The sequence below is a fragment of the Lycorma delicatula genome, chromosome 1 (assembly GCF_047948215.1).
Source record: "Lycorma delicatula isolate Av1 chromosome 1, ASM4794821v1, whole genome shotgun sequence".
Lineage (NCBI taxonomy): Eukaryota > Metazoa > Arthropoda > Insecta > Hemiptera > Fulgoridae > Lycorma > Lycorma delicatula.
The window spans coordinates 289,888,684-289,912,595 of NC_134455.1; the positions used below are offsets into that span (position 1 = coordinate 289,888,684).

The window sequence follows — 23,912 nt, forward strand, 5'->3', positions numbered from 1 at the left end:
AGCTGTCTACCATGAACCCAACACCTGCTTCTTATTTATCACCAGTGGAGTAGAATAATGTCATTGTCTCATTGGCAACCGGAGGTTGTACTGTCATCGATCTAGATTCAGTGAGCCATAGTTCAGACAAAGCTACAGTTTATATCATCTTGCATTTGGCTAGTTCCTGCGCTGTGATCTCCTTTTGGCCAACATGATGTTTACAAATTCCATGTGGCTAGTTATCTTCTTTCAGACTGATAACTAATTTCTTTCTTTCTCACCATCTTAATACTGAAAAATAATATTACATAAATTTTTTTTGACTGAACTCACCATAACAAAGTTATTCCTGGAAAAATATTTTAAAGAAATGATTCCTTACATATTTTGTCCTGAACTGATCAATTGTAAAGGTAAAGTAACTCTTGTAATGATAACTTTACTATTATATTTAAATATTATAAACAATTTACTTCCAAAATATTTGAAAAGAACTATTTAGAAAGATCTTTTGACAATATTAGATTCTCAAATAAAACACTGTTATTAATGGCATCTGCCTTAAAAGATTAGAAACCCCCAAAGTATGTAACTGAATAATGCATTTGATCTGTATTGTTTGTTTAATATGTCGGTTTTTGTTTGTAAATTTTATATTGTTCTATGTATTGAGATTTTAGCTTTTATGTGCTATGTATAAAATTTGATATTGTAGTTAATATATTTTTATGAGAGTTCTATTTATATGGAATGATTTGCAAAAATTGTTGTTTCTATAGCCTCTGTTTGTCACATCATTTGATGAATATGTAGCCATTACGTCTAACCAGAAGATACAAAAGAGTTTAAAATTAAACAAGAAATAACTAGTGTAGAGTTTTTGTAGTTGATTATACGTTTTGGTCGTCAAAACATACTGAGTAGATTACCACAAATTTTTCAAGTTTTTCAAATACCATTCATCATGGATATTAAATATCAAAATTATAAGTATAGTAATTTATACAGTTTAGGGTGTGTAATAGGATTTTCCTAGATATTGTGACGTTATAATATAAACCTAGTCCATCATTAAAGCACAGTAGGAAATAAAGATGTAAAAAAAATTTGAATTTTTTCTAATTCTTAGTGATGAGAGTATTTTTTTGATATGAAAAGTTTGTGAGGAATATTATGTGTTTTAGCACTTATTTTTGTTAATTTTCTTTTCATTTCATGATTTGTTTTTAAATTTATGATTAATGTATTGCTACTGTTTGTTTACTCTATTTCTTAATATTTTTCTTACCTTCATGTAAAACAGTGAAAATAAAATTAAAATTATTTAGTAGTGTTTGTATTAATAAGTTTTCATTTACAGATAAAAAATATTCTCTGTCAGCACTTAATTATTTTTATTACACATCAAAATTGTGTGGCAATTTATCATTTGTGAAAGTATATTACAATGAACATTGGTCAAATCGGGTCAATTTCCTGTTATCTAAATCATACATCACACAAACAGTTTCTTTAATAAATAAAGAGTGCATAGGTCAACTAAGCTAAGTGTATCAAATAATTAACTTATGTGCTGCAGTCATTCAATAGTTGCTTTTTTATCTTTCAGTGCACAGCACTTATTCTGTCTATATGTTTTCATAATTCTTTCAATAAATATTTTTGAGTTTTGTTATCCAACTCTATTTTCAACCAAGGTAGTATTAATTTTGATTACAAGCAATAAATGATATAATAATAATAATTATTATTATTATTAGTTGTAGATATTACTTAATTTTATGATTACTTCATAAACTATCAATAATTTTAGAAATGTTCCTGTTACTTTACAAATAATTTTAATTGTAGAATTATACTGGTAAAAGATTATTATTATTGTTTTTTTTATGTTACTTATAAAATTAGTATTATAGATAAAAAAATGTATATTTATGAATATTTTTAAATAATTACTATTATAAATGACTATTGTGAAATTGTTCACCAAAGGGTACTTAAGAGCTAGTTAGCAACGACGTTTTTGATGGAATTACTGGTAGAACAGCAGTTAAATGAACTTGTCTTAAAAGGTTAGCAAACAACTTTATTATTCAATTATGTAATATATTTGATTTATTAATTTTTGTAATAAATTGTTTTAGCCAGATTTAGTGAGCTATACATTATATTTCTAAGTGTACTGAGATCTTAATTTGTTTTATGAGGTAATTAGCAGGTTTATTATACTCTAAAAAATGCTTTACTGTGTTATTTATAACTTTGGTGATCCTATGTCTGCCTATTTGATGTAGTACTTAGTGCAATCTTTACTATTTTAATTTTTTCATTTTATTGTTTCTGTATCTTTAATATGTGTTTTGTTAGTTTACTGCACATTATCTTATTTTGTGGTTGGTTTTAAAAGTAAAATGATAACCTTCTTTCCAAAACATGTTGACAATTTTGTATGACAGTTTATTAAAATGCATTAGTTATGTATTTTCTGTCACTACATGCTTTTTTGTTTTGGCCTGCATTTTGTATAGTATCTTGTCTATAAGTGTGGATGGATAGCATTTAATCTCTACCAGATTAACTGATAACTTAGAAATTAAAAAAAAAATTGTAATTTGACTGACAAAATTTGTAATTTTGACTGACGAAGGTGTACATATTAGGTGATAAAAATAAGTGTAAGAAAGAAGCATATTTTGTTGTGTGGGTTGGTAGATTATTACGAGTAAATGATTCAGTGTAGTGGTATACACATTATACACCTACGTTTGTCATCTATTTTGGTGAAATCAAGGAAGTTAAGGTGACCTACTTTAATTTCAAGTATAGTTTGGTGAGGAATATATGACACTTCCTACACATTCTTTGTTCAGATGTGTGATCAACATTGAAATGTTAATATTTTATCTTTGTGTGACAAATTAAGCACAGCAAATCATTTAACTTCATTGACTTATACCTTTAATAATTATTAAATAAAACTGAAGATATTATTATCAGTACTGATTTTCAAAATTTATGGTAGGAAACTGTGTTACCATGAAGAATAAACAACCAAAACTCTGCCAATGGCTAAAACTTGATTTTTCAATCTAATACGGTTGATTCCAGCTTGATCCATCTGAACCAACATTTTACCTGTAATACTTATAATAAAACTCTTATAACATAAAATGGTTACTTTTTATAATTTTATTACTAAAACATTTTACTAAATATTACAGTTTTGTACATGTTTTTTACTTATGTATTTAGTATTTGATATTGTTATTTAATTTTTAGGTTAAATACTTATCTAAATATTTGGAGATGTAAACAATAAGCATTATTGTTTTTACTAAGTATAATTACACTGTAATATATAATTATATTAAACATTGCTGTTTTTACTGATGCTTTTCCTTCTTTTAATTTTATTCAGTATTATTAATAATTTTTTTTTAACTGTAGTTGCATGTGTATGAAGTTATTACATTTAAAAAAAGTATTTTCATAAAAAAATTATAACACACACAAAATTAATAAAATTATAAAATATTTTGTAAACTACAATAAGCAGCAAAAATCAAGAGTTAGAATCTATCAATATTTTGTTTCAGTAATGATAAAAAAATCTATAGTCATAATTACAGTAATTTTTTATTATTTTAACCACCATTTATTTCATATTAATTACACTGCTTTACTTTATAAGAACAGCACAGGTTCTAATAAACATTCAATACATGGGATATGAAAAATGAAAAAAAAACTTTTATTAATAAATTTGACTATAGTTGCATTTCTTTAAACTTATGTTTATCATCATTGATTGTTTCTTCTACTTCAAACTAATGAGGTCTCATGTAAAGTTAAAGAATTTGCCGGTTAAGTGCATTAAGAGTGAAATTCATAATTTGTTTATTGGAAGGAGGAATAAGACAGATGGTTAAGCATTTAAAGAAGTTTCTTTTTACAGTTGTATATTTATCAAAAACCTTTATATTTTTCCTGATTACATTCAATAAAATGCCCCTCAAAATCTCACAGCTCTGCCAATGTGCAAAGGTATACAATTATTAGATCTTGATATTTGTGTGGTTTTTAGGCTCACCTGGATATATGTCAGGCATTCTGTTTGTTACCTGGTAGCTTTTCAAAAACATAACTTGTGGTTAAGTTGTTTACTGTTAGGTAAAGCTGTTTGGGTCTGTGTCCTTTTCAATTCATAAATTAGATAAAATCTAACTTAGACAGATACAAATTTTAATTAAAATGAAAAATATAAAAATTTTAATTAAATGAAAAAAGAAATGTTACATTTTTTCTCTCAACAGAAGTGTATAAACAAAGTTAAAAGATACAACAAATATGAAATTTGAAATGTTATAATCTTATTCTGTCAATAAAAGGTGACAAACAGGTGGTTTGAATTTTAACTTACTGGTCTATGAATAATTTAAGTGTCTAGAAGCCAGATACTAATTTCTGTTTTGTTAACTACAGAACTGAGCACTTAAATGGGTATATGGAAGCAAAATATTATATTTTTGGTTAAAACCATTATAATTGTAGCAAAAAGTATAAATCATACATCTTGTTAAAGTTGCGTAAAGGTTGAACATTTTGATTGATAATTAAAAATATTTAAAAGAAATGTATCAATTTTAATGTTGCAGATAAAAAATGCAAATTTTTATTTTAATAACTTTGGTTGGAACAGCAATAGCTACTTGTCCTCGAACTCCAAATGGGATTAAACATTTTGCATCAAAGACAGCTGGAGATGGAGGATTTAAAATATCTATTGGACTTGAACCACAGCTTTATGTCCCAGGAAATATGTATTCTGGTTTGTAGAATATTTATCTATAAAATTGAGAATAATAATTCTCATTTAATTAATAATGTTGTATAGTAATCTTGATAATATTTTAAAAGTAGAAATAAAGATTAATAAAAGTTGAAACTTTAATTAAAATTCAAGTTCAATCTTTAATATTCTTCAAAATCAGTTCTTTCAATTCACTGTTGAAATCTATGCCAAATTAAAAAGAAAATAATTTCTATCAATTTATTAAACTTCAATTTTGCATCAATTTCATGAAATTAAAAAGAACTAAATGAGTGGTAGGTTTTATTACATTTACTGTTGTTTGAAACATTTTATGGAAATTTGTTTTATTAAATTTATACATATAAGATATATGTCAATTTATTTGAAATATAATTTTATACATGCGTGTGTGCATGTGCATGTGCACACACACATACACACACACACACACACTAAAGTGGCAGAAACTTCCTCATAGTGAACAAATTCCATGGTTCCAGTTAAGAAAATAGGTTAACTTATTTATTTTTTACCTTTTTTTTATTTTATAGGTAACTTAGTATACATTTTTTTGAGGGTGTGAATAACAATGCTTTGGCAGGACAGTGGTGCCCAGGCACCACTGTCTAGACATTCCTCCATGACCAGTGGTGCCTTTGGACATTCTTGCATCTTTTTGGATGCCGAAATGTCCAAATAGTATTCCTTTTTACTTTGTCAGTACTGAGAGTCTTTGTGTATAATACTACAAACTAACAGTTAGTGGGTGGGGGGGGGGGTGAATGGAAACATCTAATTTCATGGAAAATATTCCTGTTAGGTCTACTCACCCTACAACACAATGAATTGACATTTTTACATCTTAGTGAGACAGTTTATTCCAAGTTTTTGACAGTGAAGATAATGGCTAAGTCACATAGCTGTCAGTTAATGATAAAGTTAAAGTTATCTAGGCTAAGGAAAAAGATAAACTCTCTGTATGAGGAATAATGTCATGATTTAAGTGTGGAAAAATGCAAATTTATCATGCAGTAAAGTAGAAAGATAAAATAATGGATGAATGACTGCAAGGAAATGGTCTAATGAAGAGAAACCGAAGGAAACTAGCTATGAGGAAATTAAGAAAGTTGTTTGGAAATGGTTCACTAATGCAAGGTCGTAGAAAATGCATATTTCTGAAGCAGTGCTACAAAGTGAAGCTCTCACTGTCTCCAAATCTTTTGGAAATGATCAATTGCAGGCTTTGGAACGACTGGTTAGTTTCAAGAAGAGGCAGAATATTGTGTGGAATGAAGTGTGTAGGAAATCCAAGGATGTGTAAGAAATCAAAGAATAGAGAACGAGTGTAGACCAAAATTTATGGATTTGATTTCAGGCTATGAACTTAAAAACATTTACATGATGAAATAGCACTGCTTTTTCATTGCTAACAGTAAAGTCTGGTAGTTAAGGAAGAAAAGTGTTCTGGGGGCGAAATGTCCAGAGAAAGACTCACAGTGTTATGTAGAATATGTTAAGTGAAATGGAAAAGCCTCTTGGAATTGGAAAAACTCCAAAATCTAGGTGCTTTAAAAATTTAAAAACTGATAACCTCTCTGCAGTATGGTGCAACAACAAGAAGGCTTGGATGACTGCTGTATTAATGGAAGAGTGATTAAGTGGTTTTAATATCAAAATGAAGAAGGAAAATCTGAAAGTGATTCTTAACCATGACAATCCTATGTGTCATCCAAAAATAATTCCGTCCAATGTGAAACTGATGTAGTTCCCTCCAAATGCTTCAATTGCATTCCAACCTGTAGTATATATATGGGTGTTATTTTCACATTCAAATTTCACTACAGCCCATATCTGATGCAAACCCTGATCATAAAAAATGAAGAGTTGTCAATTTGTACACTTCAGTGAGTTTGTATCCATACTAGATTCAGTTAACTGGAATGGCTTAGAAGTAAAACAGATTCAAGTGGACTGGTCTTGCTACTTATTACACCTTTGAATCATCTATGGCCCTTGTAGCAGAAAGAAATGCTGAAAAAGAAGAGGAAGAAGACGAGGAGGAGGAGGAGGAGGAGGAGGAGGAGGTAGAAGAAGCCACAGAATAGGGGAACACAACTAAGAGCCACACATATGATGAGGCCCTTCAGAGTGTAAATGACCTAATCATCCCATATTCTTGAACACCTATAATTAGTTAAGGACTGTATTCAAAAAGTTTTACACAAGAAAAAATGGAAACCGGATTCCTTGTTAGACCTTTAGAAGTCTAAATAGGGGTAGTTCTTAGTTTTCAAGTGTTTAAACCTAAATATGTATGGTAGTATAGTTTAATGTAGCAGAGGATAGTGTAGTACAATGAAACAGAGTATGAATCTAGTGTACAGTAGTAATAAATAATCATGTAACTGGTAAATGTACTGTGGGATTTTACAGTATGTGTCAGTGTAGAAATAAAGTCAGTGAGAATCAACACTCCTGAACAACAGATATGTCTATAGGCATGTACTTAAAATTATTATAACTTGTTCAGATTTATAGTAATCTCTGCATGCAATTTTGTGTAATATGGAACTTGTCCAATTTGGAAAAATAATTTGGTCTCAACTCTGTTTTACTATATATATATATATATAAATTGCAAAGAACTGAAGAACTCCTTAACTTTGACACCAGCACTCCAGTAACAACACAACTGGAAAATATTAACCCTCCCACATTAAAATAATCTACAAAGCACTGGGCGAAATAAAAGAATTAAAAGTGGCGGGAGAAAAGACCTTTGTAGAGATCTGGAAACATGCAGGAAGACCAGCAAAAATTGCCCTTTCAACAGCTTGTCAACATCTGGATCAAAGAAGAACTACCAGAACCCTGGACAACAGTCTCATCCACCTACAACACAATAAGGCAGACAAACAGACCCTAAGAACTACAGAGGAATCTCACTCTTAGACACAACATAAAAAATTCTTTCAAGGATCATCCTCAACAGGATCGGTTTACAACTCAAAAAAGAAGTAGGAGAACACCAGGCAGTTTCAGACCCTGGAGGAGCTGTCTAGACCAGATCATGAATCTCAAGCTAATAATGGATTACAACAGAAAAAGAAGCAGACATGGTGATGACGTTCGTAAACTTCAAGAAAGCATCCACAGAGAATCCCTACTAAAAACTGCACTCTCACTACATCCCAAATTAATAAACATGGTAAAACTGACCCTCAGAAATACTAAGTCTAAAGTGAAATTCAGAGGCAAACTCTCTGAACCTTTTCAGATCAAAACAGGACTGCGCCAAGGCAATGGGCTCTTACCACTACTATTAAACTGTGCTCTGGAAATGATAATGAGGGAATGGCTCAAAAAATTCTCCCCAAAAATAAAAATAGACCAAAAAATCAAAGCAAATTGCCTTTGCTTTTCCAAAGACTTGGCCACTGCTAGCAAACAAATCGACGAAGTTAAAACACATATATTAAAATACCAAAACATTGCAAATAAAATTGGCTTCAAAATATCATTCAAAAATACAGAAATTATGCTCTGAAAAACCAACACAATTAAAAAAAGTAAACAAATTGTAATAAAGTCAAAATAGTAACCCAATTTAAATACGTCGGAGAAATAATAACAAACAACCTAAATGAAAACACTTCAATTCAAACAAGAACAAATGAACTAAAGTACAAAAATTAACCTGGTACACCTACAGAAAAAATGTCTATCCATAAATGCAAATATAAGACTACATAAAACAATTATAAAACCAAAAGCCACATATGCAAACCCACCGGGTTGATCTAGTGGTGAACGTGTCTTCACAAATCAACTGATTTTGAGAGTTCCAAATTTGAAATCCTAGTAAAGACAGTTACTTTATACAGATTTAAATACTAGATCGTGGATACCGGTGTTCTTTGGTCGTTGGGTTTCAATTAACCACACATCTCAGAAATGGTCGACCTAAGACTGTACAAGATATATACACACTTGACTTATACTCATACATATCATCTTCATTCATCCTCTGAAGTAATACCTGACGGTGATCCTCAGAGACTAAAAAAAAAAAAAAAGAAGCCACATATGCTGCAGAAACACTCTTCCACTTGAATGAACAATCAAAAACTGACAGACTCCAGAAAATTTAAAGAAGAATTGGAAAAACTTGCATCAATAAAAAGTACCAGAAAAATGGGCAAAGGTGGATTATGCATAACAAAGTTAAATACAAAGAGTTAGAACTCATCACTGATGCCATGTGTAAGAGGAGACTGCAATTCTTCAGATACATCAGGAGGTTGTATGATTTGAGACTTCTGAAACAGCTGGGTCAGTACAATTTTGACTCAAAAAATACCAAGACAAAGATGGATCTGAGGGAAGAAGTTTGCCTTACACCAGAATACACCAGACAAGATAAAATTAAACAAAAAAATCAAGGGCAAAAACATTTGCTTCATACTCAGAAGAAAGAAACTGACAACACAAATATTTTCAATAGCAGAAAGGGCACAAAGATCAGAATGTATGAAAAGTACTGGGAGGACCACAAGGGCTGAACAGTCCCTTCGAAAAAACTTGGATAATGGACTGGCAAAAGTGATCCTATATGGTCATAAAAGATGAAAAAAAATTATAAATTATATATACTTATTTATTTGTATATATATATATATATATATATTAAATGAACACAATTGAAAGTTTGATAAAACATTAAAAAAACTGAATATTACAGAAGTTCACAGAATTTAACCTTTCACTTTTTCCATATTTCCTTTTTCCCCTATTCCTCATTTGCCTTTTCCTCCTTTTCCCTATTTACTTTTTTTCCTTTTCTTTTTTCCCTTTTCCTTATTTACCGTGCGTAAATCAGTCCAGTAGTTTTTTAGTCTATAGCGGACGCACATACAAACACTGTCTTTTATATATATATGTATAGAAGAAGAAAGTTCATATATTTCTTTGTTTGTTTCACAAATATCTCTACAGAGGTGCCATCTACCAGATATCGTTTTTTTGCAAAGTTTTTTCTTTTCACATAACTAATATATATTCTGAATATGAACCAAATCAGTCCATAAATACATTTTTCTAAATATCTCAACCCCAGCACCATCTAGCAGGTCTGTTTTTGCAGAGGTGTTTCTGTCCACGTAAGTAGCACATATTCTGAATATAAGCAAAATTGGATCATAAATTCAATTTTTCGAAATATCTCGACTCCAGTGCCACTTATCAGGTCCATTTTTTCAAAAATATTTCGTAAATAATATAATTCTGAATATGAGCCAAATTGGACCATAAATACAATTTTCTGAAATATCTTGACCCCAGTGCCACCTACCAGGTCCATTTTTTGCAAAAATATTTCTTTAATGTAACTAATATATATTCTGAATCAGACCATAAATACAATTTTTTGAAATATCTAGACCGCAGCACTACCTTGCAGGGCAAAATTAATTCAGAAACCTTCGTGGCTGTGTACACAACTCACCAGAGTTTATCACAATTAGATGAGTACTATAGGAATGCATATGGGAAAACATTCATTTTTATATGTATAGAGCTACAACAATTCTTCTTGCATGAATAAATTTACAAGAATTTAAAAAATAAGAAACCTGTGTTTTGAAAAAAAAGGAAAAAGAATGTAGAGAAACATTGTAAAGAGACTATTACTATGAGTAATCAAAGGCTTTAATTTAGGGTTTCATTTTATCAGAATAGGATCTAGCTATTTATCAATGCACTCCTATATAAGCAATAGTAATTTTATTTTTTATAAAAATTCTATTTTGTTTATAAGAAAAACTCAAAACCTGATAAAAGAACCATGTTTGAACACTATAAAAATCATTGATATTTGTAAAATTAAGAACCTTCTTCACTTTTAGGTCAATAAAAAATGTTTGAAGTACCTTATGGATGATTGGCAATCTGTTGTGCTTAAACCTCAGCAAAATAAACTTATTTTCATCTAAATGTTGAATATTAATTTTAAATTTTCGATTATATAAAACTGAGAATTTGAGAATATAGGGAGGAAGGATAATGAACTCAGAAAATTAGATTGCTCTAAAAGTCTACAGTAAAGATCAAGTACCATTAAATGGAGAATGTCCTCAGCAATCTTAAAATTATAGGTACAGAAACAGAGAGCATATGTGTAGTCAGAAACTAATGACAAAACTAAAACACCGTTAAAGAACAATAGGTTGTTTTCTTTATCATAAAAAACAACCAGTAAATTTCTACTGTTGATCTTTTAGATACTAATAACATAACTTGTTATGAAACAAAAAGTAATACAAAGTCCAATAACTAAAGTTAACCATTAACATTAAATATCTATATTATGATAATTAATAGATTAATAAGTTAGGATTTAATGATACATGTTTTAGTGAAATAGTTGTAAAAATCCTTGAGCAGGTTTTCACACTCTTCCTTCCTACTGCAACTGAAGAGAAGTCAATGGCACAATCACATGTGCATTCATCAGCACATTCATTTATAAAAAAACTTAATACCAACAGCCACAATCCCATATGCATAGATCAATTTCACATTATAACTACACTCAAAATTTTATAAATATACTGATATAAAAGTTATCATTAAACTGAAACAAAACATTTTTGCTTGAAATCACAAAATTACACAATTAAAAACACAGAACATAACTGAAATAACACAGATTCCTTAATTTTGTATTCATAATTTACAAAGTTTCAACTTTATTTCAAGGTTTAGTAGTCATATAAGTTAATATACAATAAATAAGTAAATATTTATTAATGGTTTTTCAACTTTTTGTACAAGTTCAATTAGTTATGACTGATAATTAGAGCACGATGAGGGGCAGAAGGGTAAACTTTTACTTCCGTTTCCATACATATCAGGGACATGTGTTCTTGTTTGTATTTCTGGGTCTATAGTTTTCATTCTACTGTTACTGATAACTTTATTACTACAAAATATGATACAGTCCCTGATAAATCTTGAGAGAACTGTCCTTAGACTTTAATAAAAAACTAATCATATCATGCATTGGGAGCAACAACAATGACAGGTTCCATGTTTCACTGACTTTTCCTTTACCAGCCGTGAAAAAAATGAATGAACATGCACATATTGCTTTGACAATCAGTTTTTGAACAGCCAATTAATTGAAGGTAAATTTTTTAAAAGGTTTTGCAGTATTGATAAGTTCAGAAAAACTGCAAGACTGGTATCCGAGTAAAAATATTTATTTATGGATTAATTATTTTTATTTATTAGTATTTTTTGAACAATATAATTAATTAAAAATAAAGTACCTCAATTATTTACATTTCTTTTACAAATTTACAGTGTCAATTTCTGGGAAACAACCATTCAAAAAATTTTTACTAACAGCTGAACAAAATATAACATCTAATGAAAACAACAATGATGCGAACCCTCAAAGTGTGGGAAGTTTCATGCTAGTACAACCAACAGAAGGTGCATACAGTGAAAGTTGTATTAATACCATAGTTGAGATTGATGACAGTGATAAAAATTCAGTTAGTGTAATTTGGTCGGCACCGACCAAAGTTAGTAATGGAGGTTGTATATTACTAAGGTTAGTAAATTCAAATTCATTATATTTTTAAAGATAGATTGCATTTATTTTTTCATAAATTATTAATACTTAATGACAATAAAATTAAGAACTTTTTGATTCAAATTAATTCTTTTTATGTATAATGAAACATGTTACTATTTTACTGTATCAGCAAAATTCAAGGTATTTGAAAAATAATTACTCCAAAGTAATGTTCTATGGTAGAAGTCTTTCTCTTAAATTAGAGGTAGATAACGCATGAGTGAGAGCTCATATGTTATCATGAGCTCTCACAAGATCATCTGTAAGTTATACTAACAATTTTATTTGTTGTACACGTGATTCAAAGAAACGGGAAATTAAAAAAATTAAATAACGTCAATGAAAAATTTTTTTTAGAAAATGAATTTTATTTCATGTAATTGTACAAATGTTGTCATTTTAGGATACATACATTTTAGTTTATTTTTTAAAGATGACATCTTGCAGGTGACCTCCTCTTCTACGTAAACACTCACGAAGTCTCTTCGTTAAATTGTTCATGGTTTGACGTAACATCTAACTGGAATTTTCGCAATTGCTTCTCGGATCTTTGCCTTCAGTTCTTCCGTTGTAGCAGGTCTACTGTGGAACACTTTGCTTTTGGGGAGGTGACCCCACAAAAAGTAATCGCAAGGTGAGAGATCAGGCGATCTGGGAGGCCATCTAATGTCACCATTTCGTGAAATGACACGTTGTCCAAACAAGCGGCGTACAGCTGCCATCGATATTCATGTGTGACGATGCTCCGTCTTGTTGAAACCAGGCTGTGTTAAGAATTGGTAGAAATCTCTTTTATTGTTCCACAACAAAGGTTTCGAGCATGGCTACGCAACGAGCCGACGTCACTGTAATCGCAAGACCATTGTCATCCTCAAAAAAATAAGGGCCTATAACGCCGTAAGATGACATAGCACACCACACGGTCACTTTCTGGCTCCTTTACTTATTTCAAAATGCCGCCCGCCTTCACTTGAATGAGACGTGTTCAACATGCTATAAGATTTTTATTTAATAGTGTGTAAAAGTGGCTTTAATTTATTTGCAAATGTTAAAACAGTATAGTAAAATTTGAAATTAACCATGGACATTTTTATAAATGGATGGAACAGTATGGAACAAGTGTTGCTGATTTTCTTCATAAAGGAAGACCAATAGAAGTTTTGACTAATGCTTTCCAAAACTGCATTATTGTTCTTACTTCCAAGGTCAAACATGTGAAGTTTGAGAAATTGCTGAAATTTTTATTGTAAGTAGTAAAACTGTAAATTAAGATTATCCATAATAAGATGAATTATTGCAAACCTCGTTCAACGTAGGTTCCGAGATAGTTGGCTTAAAATCATGGACACTTGAATTTACATTTGCTTGGATTTAAAAAAATGATTTTTAGTGAAATTTATGGTTTTTTAGACAGCATAATTTCTGACAAAACTTGGATTCATCATTTTGAGCTGGAATTTTAAGATCTGAGTGTGGAATGGAAATATCAGAGATCACCCACCAGAAAAAATTCAAAACCTACTTAGCAACCAGTAAAGTAATGCTAATGGAGTTTTGGAACTAAAAAGGCCTAATTCATTACTGTTATTTGGAAGGACAATATACAATCAACAATGAGTACTATTGTGACTTTCTGGAAAATTAAGTGTATCCTGCATTAAGACAGCAACATTGTGGTTCTTTTACATGATAACAGCCACCCCTATTCTGCTCAAAAGAAGTGTGAAGCTATTCAGAAGTTTAGTCAAGAGATGTTGCCTCTTCCACTTTACTGTCACAATTTTGCATCATTAAATTTAGTTTTGCAACAATGAGCAAAATACCAATTTGAACAACTGTTTACAGCTGGATTAAGAAAAGTCGTAGAATAATGGGCAAGTGTCTAAATGTAGTCAGGGATTATTGAAAATTATTTATAGTCATTAAATGAAATTTTCTATAATCATTCATTTTAGGATCGTAGTCCTAAAATTGAAGGACCGTAGTACAATTGCAGTCTTGCACCCAATAAGTTACTACTGCAAACAAGTATAGTGTTTGCTATACTGCAAACGCTATACTTTTCATTATTTGGTGATAAATAAAAAGATATGATACTTTTAAAACTCCTTATAGTTAAATTACTAACACTAATATTTTTTTTAATGGTATCATTTATATTTATTTGTTTATATAGAGCTATGGTTATGATTGATAAACATTATTGGTTTGCTGATGATGAGAGATTAACCAGGAAAATTTGTGAATATACCAAAGAAACTACTCCTGAACCTGGAAAATGTTGTGCATGTGATGAAGCTAAATATCAGGTAAAATATACCCAAGCACATGCATGCACATGCGCCCACACACACTTATCAAGATGCTTATAAAAACTGTCCCAAAAATTCCGGGAATGGTCCCCCACACTGAAATAAAGAAAAATATTTACATCAACATATGTCCAGAAATGCTTGGTTTACCAGCATTGGTCATTTTGTGTTGTTAACAAAAAATTTACTTCTCAGGAATGGTTAATTGTTTTAAGTTAAAATTTTGTATGCTGCTAGTGTACAAAGAAGTTTATTTGTATAAAAATAATGAACCTGGTCTCTTAATCCATTTCAAAATTGCGGCCATGTAAACTTTTTAATTGTTAAAATTTTTGCAACAGATGGTTTTTTTAAACGTTGTTACAAAAAATGTTAAGCATTTCATAAGAAAGAAAAGTGACACCTTATTTATTCAAATCTGTTCATAAATAACAAAATTATGTCAAAAATACTTGAAGTCATTCTAGATTAAAATCCAGTTTTCACTTCCTCCCGGATAAAATTAAATAACTTGACATGATCTGAATGTGAATAATTTTATTAATGTTATGTGGTAAATTATGATATAATAATATTGAAAATATTACATTAAAATAAAATATGTCTGAAATCATGAAAATATAATAATAAATAATATAATTATTGAGAAAAAATTTCATTACAAGTTTTTTGGTTAATGAACAGACATTGGTTATTAAACAGTGTTTTTTTTTTCAATTAAAATTTATTTAACAACAATAAATTAATGTGTCAGATAATAAAACATTAATAAAAGAAACTACAGTAACTCTTAAAAATTGCAGCCCCCAAAAAAATCAAAATACATGTCTCCAGGTGTTTTTTTGTTTATTACCAGACTCTTTCAAAGATGCCAGGTGCCTCAGAAATCCTCTCAATCTCATTTTGAATTCTTGTGCAAAATTCTATGATATCGAAGGGAGTGTCTTATACAAGCGTTTTTAAAATGGCCTGATAAGAAAAAGTCAAGAGGATTGAGATTGGGAGACCTTGCAGGCCTAGACAAATTTTGGTGATAAATGCTACTGGGCCTCCTCAACCAAACCATTTGTTTGGGTATACTTCATTTAAATCTCAAACTTTAAGTAAGTTCTGTAATGAGTCAGACCCCCATCCAGCATGAATCTCATTTTGTTGTGTAATTTAATGGCAAATCTTGAAGTTAAAGAAGCTGTCAAGAAATCTTTCAGCATTGAACAATTCTGGTAAAAACAGACAAATAAGTGGTCACCCAGAATACCAGCTCGTATGTTTACAGAAAACTGATATTGGTGATGGTTTTCTGAAATGGCATAAGAGTTTTCAATTAATATCATGTATGTGTGTGGGTGTTAAAACAGGTCACTCTTGTAAATTTGGCTTCAGTGGTAAAGCAAACATTATTAAGAAAATTCAGTTTAGTACATTTTTGTAAAAACCCTTGTCATAGTCAAACACGATGAGTATAATCTCAAGTAAAATAGCCTTTACTTGCTGATATTGATAGGCATGGAAGTTAGTGCTCATGTAAAAACCTTCCCAACTGTTGTATTACTAACACTGAATTCCGAGGCCAGCTCCCTACAGAAAAATAAACAGTAATTAATTACTTTGTCAGGATGGTTAGATATTCCATCTAGCACAATCTCCTCAAATTTGGGAGTACATTTTGAACGTGGTCATGATATATCACATTTTTCAGGTTTTAAGCTTCCTGTGTCTCTGAGCCATCTATGAATGGATGAAAGAAAACATTATATGAGGAGGTAACACTTGAATAGAAAGTGATCCTGAAACGGTTGTCTTGACTCAAGGGTGTGGCAATGTGTGAGACCATATATTAGATGCAAATCAGCCACTTTTAAGTTAGTATAAATATGATTCACATTACCTCCAATTGTGAATAAGATAATGATAAAAAAATAATTAACTCATACAGCACAAATCAATGCGTTCACTTTGTCATTAGCAAAAGACAAGCTGGTTATTAATTTTTATTCAAATTTACAACAATGACTTGTTAATTATATTATTACATTTGTTTTAACGCAAAATATTTTTCAATATTAATATTATTTATTATTATAATATTTTCATGAGTTTAGTAATATTTTATTGTAATATTTCCAATATTATTAAATAATTATAATTTATTACATGATGACATTAATATTATTATTCCAGTTGAGATCATGTAGAGTTATTTAATTTTATTCTGAAAGAAGTGAAAACTGGTTTTTAATCTAGAATGACTTACTTCAAGTATTTTTGCCATAATTTTGTTATTTATGAACAGATTTGAATAAATTAGGTGTCACTTTCTTTGTAATAAAACGCTTAACATTTTTTGTAACTAACATTTAAATTAACCGTCAGTTTCAAAGATTTTAACAATTAAAAAGTTTCATGGCCCCAATTTTGAAATAGACAGAGATCAGGTTTATTATTTATAAACCATCAGGTTCATTATTTGACATGTAAACCTCTAGGTACTCTAGCTGTATATGAAATTTCAGTTTCATGTGATTAACCATTCCTGAAAAATATATTTTTATGTTAAAAATACAAAATGCAGATAAACTAAGCTGGTAAACTAATTTTTTCTGGACATATGTTGATTAAAAGTTTTTTCTATATTTTGATGTGGGGAACTAGATTTTGTGTGTGTGTGTATATATATATATATGTATAAAATATATATAATAAAAATTCAATATTTCTGTTTTCATTAAATGTGGTGATATAGAGAAAAGATCAAAAGTTATGTTATAATTTTCACATTTAAAGGTATAAAGAGGTTTTAAGGTTAAAGGAATTTCAGGTTTAAGCTTTCTGTATCTGAGCCATCTGTGAATGTTTGAAAACATTATATGAGAAGGTAACACTCGAATGGAAAGTGATCCTGAAATAGCTGTCTTGCCTTAAGATCAATGTGTGAGACCATATATTAGATACAATAAATGATAAAATAAGTTTTTCCATAGATGATTATTGATATAATTCTGATTACTAATAGATAATGAGCTTGCTTAACATCAAACAAATTTATAATAGACTGTTTTACAAATAATGTGTATGCAAATAGAATTAAGCAAAATATTTAACCCAACTCATTAATTCAATACCACATGCAGATCTCTCGGTAGATATAATGAAAATGATAATGGCTTTACATTTAATCACATCAATACTCATACTGACTGGTTAATTAAAATTTTACTAAAAACAGATTAATGCAGTGATTACTTTTAGCTTATATTTGCCATCACTACTTTTTTAATAATTATAATTATGTAATAGCAATGATGGCCATGGGGACTGATGGAACCTGCATTAATAATGTTTTGGACAGTGTCCAAAGGCAACATATTAATATATATTTGGAATAAGGAAAGAGTTATTGTTCAACTAATAGAGAGAAGTATTTAAAATATTAATTTAATTTCTCAAAAAAGTAAATAACCAAAAGCTTCTGCCAGTTAAATAATATATTTTGCTAATTACATTTTCATATCAACATTTACCTATTAATTATTAATTAAGATTTTCAATTATTCTGTGCTCTTATAAAGATAATATTTTTTCTAAAATGCCCGACTTTATCGAAACAAATCATAATCAGGTTTAATAATAAAACAATATATGAATTATTTTCAAGCTGTTTTTTTTTTTAATTGATAGATGATGCCTTTAATAGATGAAAAACCTATACAAAAACTGGAAAATGTAAATAATCTATGTTTTTTTATTTTTATTAGTTTTATTTATACATGAGAGCTGATTCTGTACACAGTATCTTCTTTGGATGTTAAAGACAGAATACTAAAGTTTAAAAGTTAATTACAAAGGACAAGTTAAATGAATTAAATCAGTAGATAAAGTACATAAAGAAAAAGAGCAGCAGTAGGGAGTGAACACATTTATCATTTATTTCTATTGATCTATTTCAGAAAATGGACAGTATTTATGTAAAATGAGAAGCTTTCTCACATTTATAAGTTTAATAATAGTGGTGACTATTAAAGTCTAAGTAATGATCATTTAAAAAACGTAAATTAGACTTTTTAAGTTTATTAATTTTCAATGATGCTAAAAGGTTTAGTTGCAAACCTCTGTTCTCAGCATGTAGTATTTGAAATTACGATTAGAATCATGATTTTCAACAATTATATGACAACCATTATTAGAATTCTTGTTACTGGAAAAGCAAGATTTATGGTTCATAATATGTTTTTCAAAAGATCTTTCTATCTGTTCATTACAATTATATATATGTATTTAGTTCCTATTGTCAGTTCTTAGCTTCATATTTCTTGAAGTAAGGTTCTTATTCAAACACACCGAAAAACCAAATGTTCTGTGTTGTAGTTTTTGACTGTAGAATTAATTTGTTATACCATAAGGGTAAAATTATATAACTGATAAATATGTCATTCATTGTTGATTTTTACCTGCTGTTGATAATTTGATTTATTCCCTACTGTTGTTTTTTTTAGTGCCTTATCTCTACTGATTTAATACATTTACTTTGTTCTTTGTATCTAACTTTTAAGCTTTATTGTTCTGTAATTAACATCTGAAGAAAGTACTGTGTATCAGAAGAGCTGTCATGGTTAAATAAAACTAGTGAAAATCAAAGAATATATGTTGGTTTCATTTTCCAACTTTTGATTGTGGATTTTGTCCAAGTAAGGTATCATCCATCAATTATTTGGTAAAAGCCAAAGGTAAGTTTTTTAGTCATATGCTCTGAGTAGTTTTTTTGACTGTAATTCTACAGTCAAAAATTACAATGCAAAACATTTGGTTTTTCAACGTATGTTTGAGGAAGAACCTTACTCCAAGATGTATGAAGCTAAGAACTGACAATAGGAATGTGTCAGTCAGAAAAGCACAACTCACACACATTAGGAAATGGGTAGTTGAAGATAGAAAACCTAATATAGGAAGCAAGATTTTTACAATATTTCCCTTAAAGTTATACGTTCAGAATTAGTTTTTAGATTATGTTATATTCAGTTTCAATTATTAGATTTGCAAGCTACATAAAAAATATTTGAAGCAGAAGCAAAAACTTAGTATTTAGAAGTGAAATATTGATTTGGGTGATGGCTTGGAAAAAATTACACAAATTATGCATTTTTTGATAGATTTATGAATTTAACAGATGTAGAATTTAGCAAACATGAAATTCAACTTTTTAAGAAAGGTTTTGTTATAATCTAAAGCCAAGATTTTGTTATAACAAATACAAGAAAGATTTATAAATTTTAGGTGTAGAGTGCAAACTTTGAATTTTGAAAATAAAGTTTATAAGAATATTTTTTTTCAAGAGATATGAATAAATTGCAAAACACATAGTTTGGCTATAAAAATTAAAAATTGTCAGGACAGCAATTATATTGTTAGAAATTTACTTTTAATCAAGTTCAGATAGTATGGTTAGAGAGAGAATAATATATAGTTTGCACACATGCAGATAAAGGAAAAACTGTTATTGCTTTAGAAAAAATTAATCATGCTTTTTAAATTTTTAGATCTCAACTAGTTTGGTATTATTAAGGGGAATTATACAACTAAATTTCAAATAGAGGTTAAAGGAATTATTAAGAATAGTCCTTTTTTCAGGGAGAGTGATGGTTTCATTTTAACACTAATGAATTTGCAACTACCCAAATTATACTCTATAATTAAATTACATAATTATACAATTAGATTTATAGTTTCATATGTTAATTCTCCTCCTGGTTAATTGTCTAGGAGATGATTAACGTTATCCAATCTCATTGCAAATTTCAACCAAAATTTAGTATTAAAACTTCAACTGCACTTGTTGAAAATATTAAGGATTTATATTCCAGATAATTCTATACTGCTCTCTTTTCATGTAAAAAATTGGTTTCCTAATATTCCATCGTAAGATATTACCAACAATATTAACAAGTTACTGATTACTCAAAAAATTAATCAAACTGCAAGACTTGATTGAGATTATTGAGGCATTAAATATTTATTCTAATCAAAATTATTTTGAATTTAACCATAACATTTACACTCAAAGAGAGGCTCTAATTCACTGCCCAACAAAAAATTTTGTTTTGAATGTTTCCTTCATTTCATAAGTCAAAACTTACTAATTTTGGTTTGAAAAAAACAAATATGACAAAGAAAAATTTTTATTAGCTCTAGTATTTGAGATGTACAATAGGTGGAAGTATTTTTTTTTAATGATTAAGAGTAAACAGTACCTTTTAATTACATATACCAACAACATAGAAAGTCCATTTGATATTTTTTTAATGACAGTTAAATTCTAAGAGTTCTTAATTAATTGAAGAATATATTATTGTTGATTGGGTCTGAAGAGAATCATGTGGTAGCTTCATGAGATTGTTGTCTTTTGGCTTTCCTCTTGTAGGTGGTTCCAAAGCATCCATACACACAGACTAGCAGTAATCTGCAAGCATTGCTTCATTCCAATGGCCGTGATATTTTTGTTCCATTGCAAAAATATCCTGATGGAGTCTTTCTCCGTGACATCTCCACAACTAATAGGGAAAAAGTCCACGTGTGAGTGGAGAAAATATATTTTAAGGAATATGTTGGATATGAGTTGACGGTATTTTTGCAGAAGTACTGTCATCAACTGTCTGTAGCTTTCTTCTCTTTTGTTGCCTAAAATTCGATGAATGATTCCCTTTAAGGCTTCCCAAGCATCCTTTCTTTTCCCTCCAAAATTTGGTCAAATGCAGGATCCTTTACAAGTTACTGAATTTGTGGCCCAACAAAAATACCTTCCTTAATTTTTGCATCACTTAATGTAGGAAATTTGTCTTTTAACTACTTAAAGGCCTGCCCTTCTTGATTCATACTTTTGACAGATTGTTTCATCAAACCCAGCTTTATATGAAGGGGTGGAAAAAGAACATCTTTTGGGCCCATGAGAGGCTCAGCAACAATATTTTTGTTTCCAGAGGCCAGTCTGCTTGAATATAATGTGATTTCCTATCCCTGGTGCCCCACAAACATAAAAAGCAGCAGTGTTTAGTGTACTCCAGTTGTATTCCTAAGAGAACACTGATGACTTTTAGATTGCCACAGATTTTCCACATGTGTTCAGCATATTTGATTGAGTCTAGGAGGATTGTCATGTTTGCATAAGTCTCCTTCATGTGAACTACATGACCAGCAGGAATAGAAGGAAGACAGTTGCCATTGTGAAGTAATTCAGCTTTCAAACTAAGCTTGGAGGAGTCTATGAATAACATCCAATCATTTGGATCATGATTCAAATTCAAACATTTCATCAAGCCATTAACGTCGCTGCAAACAAGGTTGTTTTTCTTCTCAAAAAAAGAAAGCAGATCCCTATGACAATGTCTGTACTGTAAGACCCTGTTATCACAGTGGAGAAGATTCCATTGCTGTTGTCTTGACCCTAGTAGTTCTGCTTTCTCCTTAAACAAATCAAGGTCTTCAATGAGATCACTCAATTCCACTTGACTCAGTCTGTACAGTTTGTCATCTTTATCGTTAAAAAGAGTCATGAGATGTGGAGGCTTGTTGGGTTCTTCTTCTTTCACACTGTCCTCATTTTCTACTTCAAACTCATAATTTTGGGGTAGAGTAGGAACTGGTAAACTATCTGAATGTGGAATAGGTTGAATAGCAGTTGGAAGATTAGAGTATTTATGAACTGTTCCTCTTTTCTTCATTGACAATTCTGCCTTTGTAGGTGGAGTCAAGCAGAAATAGCAGTTATCTGTATGGTTTGTAGGCTCCCGCCAAACCATAGGCACAGCAAAGACATAGATTGTTTTTTATTTTTCAGCAATTTTCATAGTATAACTGAAGAAGAGTTGCAACATATATGTGGAGCCCGTGACTTATCCTGATCCCCTGCCTTCATACCAAAGTAATGCTGATAGGCAGTATTCACAAGAGGCATCAGATTGCGTTTCTGTGATGAAAATGTTACTTCACTACAAATGTAACAAAACTTATTCACCGAATTTACACATTTTCGTGGCATTTTAACAAATTTTTCACTTCAAAAGCACTCTAAAACCAGAAATTTTGCACAACTTGCAACATAAACAATATGAAACTCACAGTTATAGCAACAGCAATAATGCCCGACAAGGAGTCTTATTATTTAAGATTTTGGGGGTTGCTGTCCCCACGGTCAGAGCCTCTGCAGCTTTTCTTCCCACTACATGCTGAGCTGCAGAACACTTTACTTATACACTACACCAAGAACATTACACAATTTACAACATATACCTTTACACAACTACATTACAACATTGTACATTATTTCTTCTTACACATACACTCTGTGATGTTGTGACACCTTATGAAGCGCAACTGTAACCCAAGGTGGAAACTATCATGCCAGTGGGTGAATGGGTCTGTGTAGTGAGTCTCAAATGATGTCCTCTAGGCACCTTTTTTCTTTTTCCTATTTACCCTCTAGGAATTACCATTCAGGTATTACTTCAGAGGATGAATGAGGATGATATGTATGAGTCTAAATGAAGTGTACTTATACAGTTTCAATTCAACCATTGCTGAGATGTGGTTAATTGAAACTCAACCACCAATTCCATATCTAGTATTCAACTCCATGATCTAGTATTCAAATCCATATAAAAGTAACCACCCCCCCCCCCCCCCCTTACTAGGACTTGAACGCTGGAACTCTTGACTTCCAAATCAGCTGATTTGAGCAGATGTGTTCACCACTAGGGAGGAGTAATAATCTTTTGACAGGATCTTCTGGAGATGGATGTTAATGAAATAGCTAGTGAGCTTCGTACTCAGGAAGTTGTGGAGGTGAAGCGAGTGATGAAAAGACAAAGTGGAGTGGAACAACCTTCCCTTATTTTGAGTTTAACCTTTCGGTACCACCAAAGAAAAGTAGGCTACCTCTTGGTTCGAGTATGACCATTCATACCCAACCTAAGGCGATGTTTCAAATGCCAAGGATATAGTCACACTACAACATCTTGCTCAAAAACAGAGACCTGTGCTTGATTTGCCAAGGAAGATCACAGTGATACTAACTGCCAAGAAGACAAGAAATGTGCGAACTGCAGTGGATCACATGCAGCTTGCTCCTGAGATTGCTCAACTTTATAATAAAAGGCAATTCTCAGAATCTGTACAG

At 30.4% G+C, this 23,912-nt stretch overlaps 1 protein-coding gene across 2 annotated transcripts in view; it reads left to right on the top strand.

Moving 5' to 3' along the window:
• The first annotated feature begins 1,523 nt into the window (after window positions 1-1,523).
• Window positions 1,524-23,912, top strand: part of LOC142332656 (spondin-1-like) — a 59,795-nt gene continuing 37,406 nt past the window's right edge. The window contains exons 1-5 of one of the 2 annotated variants that reach the window (XM_075379269.1): window positions 1,539-1,679; window positions 1,975-2,054; window positions 4,638-4,810; window positions 12,158-12,410; window positions 14,611-14,743. In XM_075379269.1, the coding sequence (XP_075235384.1) occupies window positions 4,645-4,810; window positions 12,158-12,410; window positions 14,611-14,743 (552 nt within the window). In that variant the 5' untranslated portion in view covers window positions 1,539-1,679; window positions 1,975-2,054; window positions 4,638-4,644. Of the gene's footprint in view, window positions 1,680-1,974; window positions 2,055-4,637; window positions 4,811-12,157; window positions 12,411-14,610; window positions 14,744-23,912 lie in introns of both variants that reach the window. The other variant, XM_075379267.1, reaches the window with a different exon arrangement.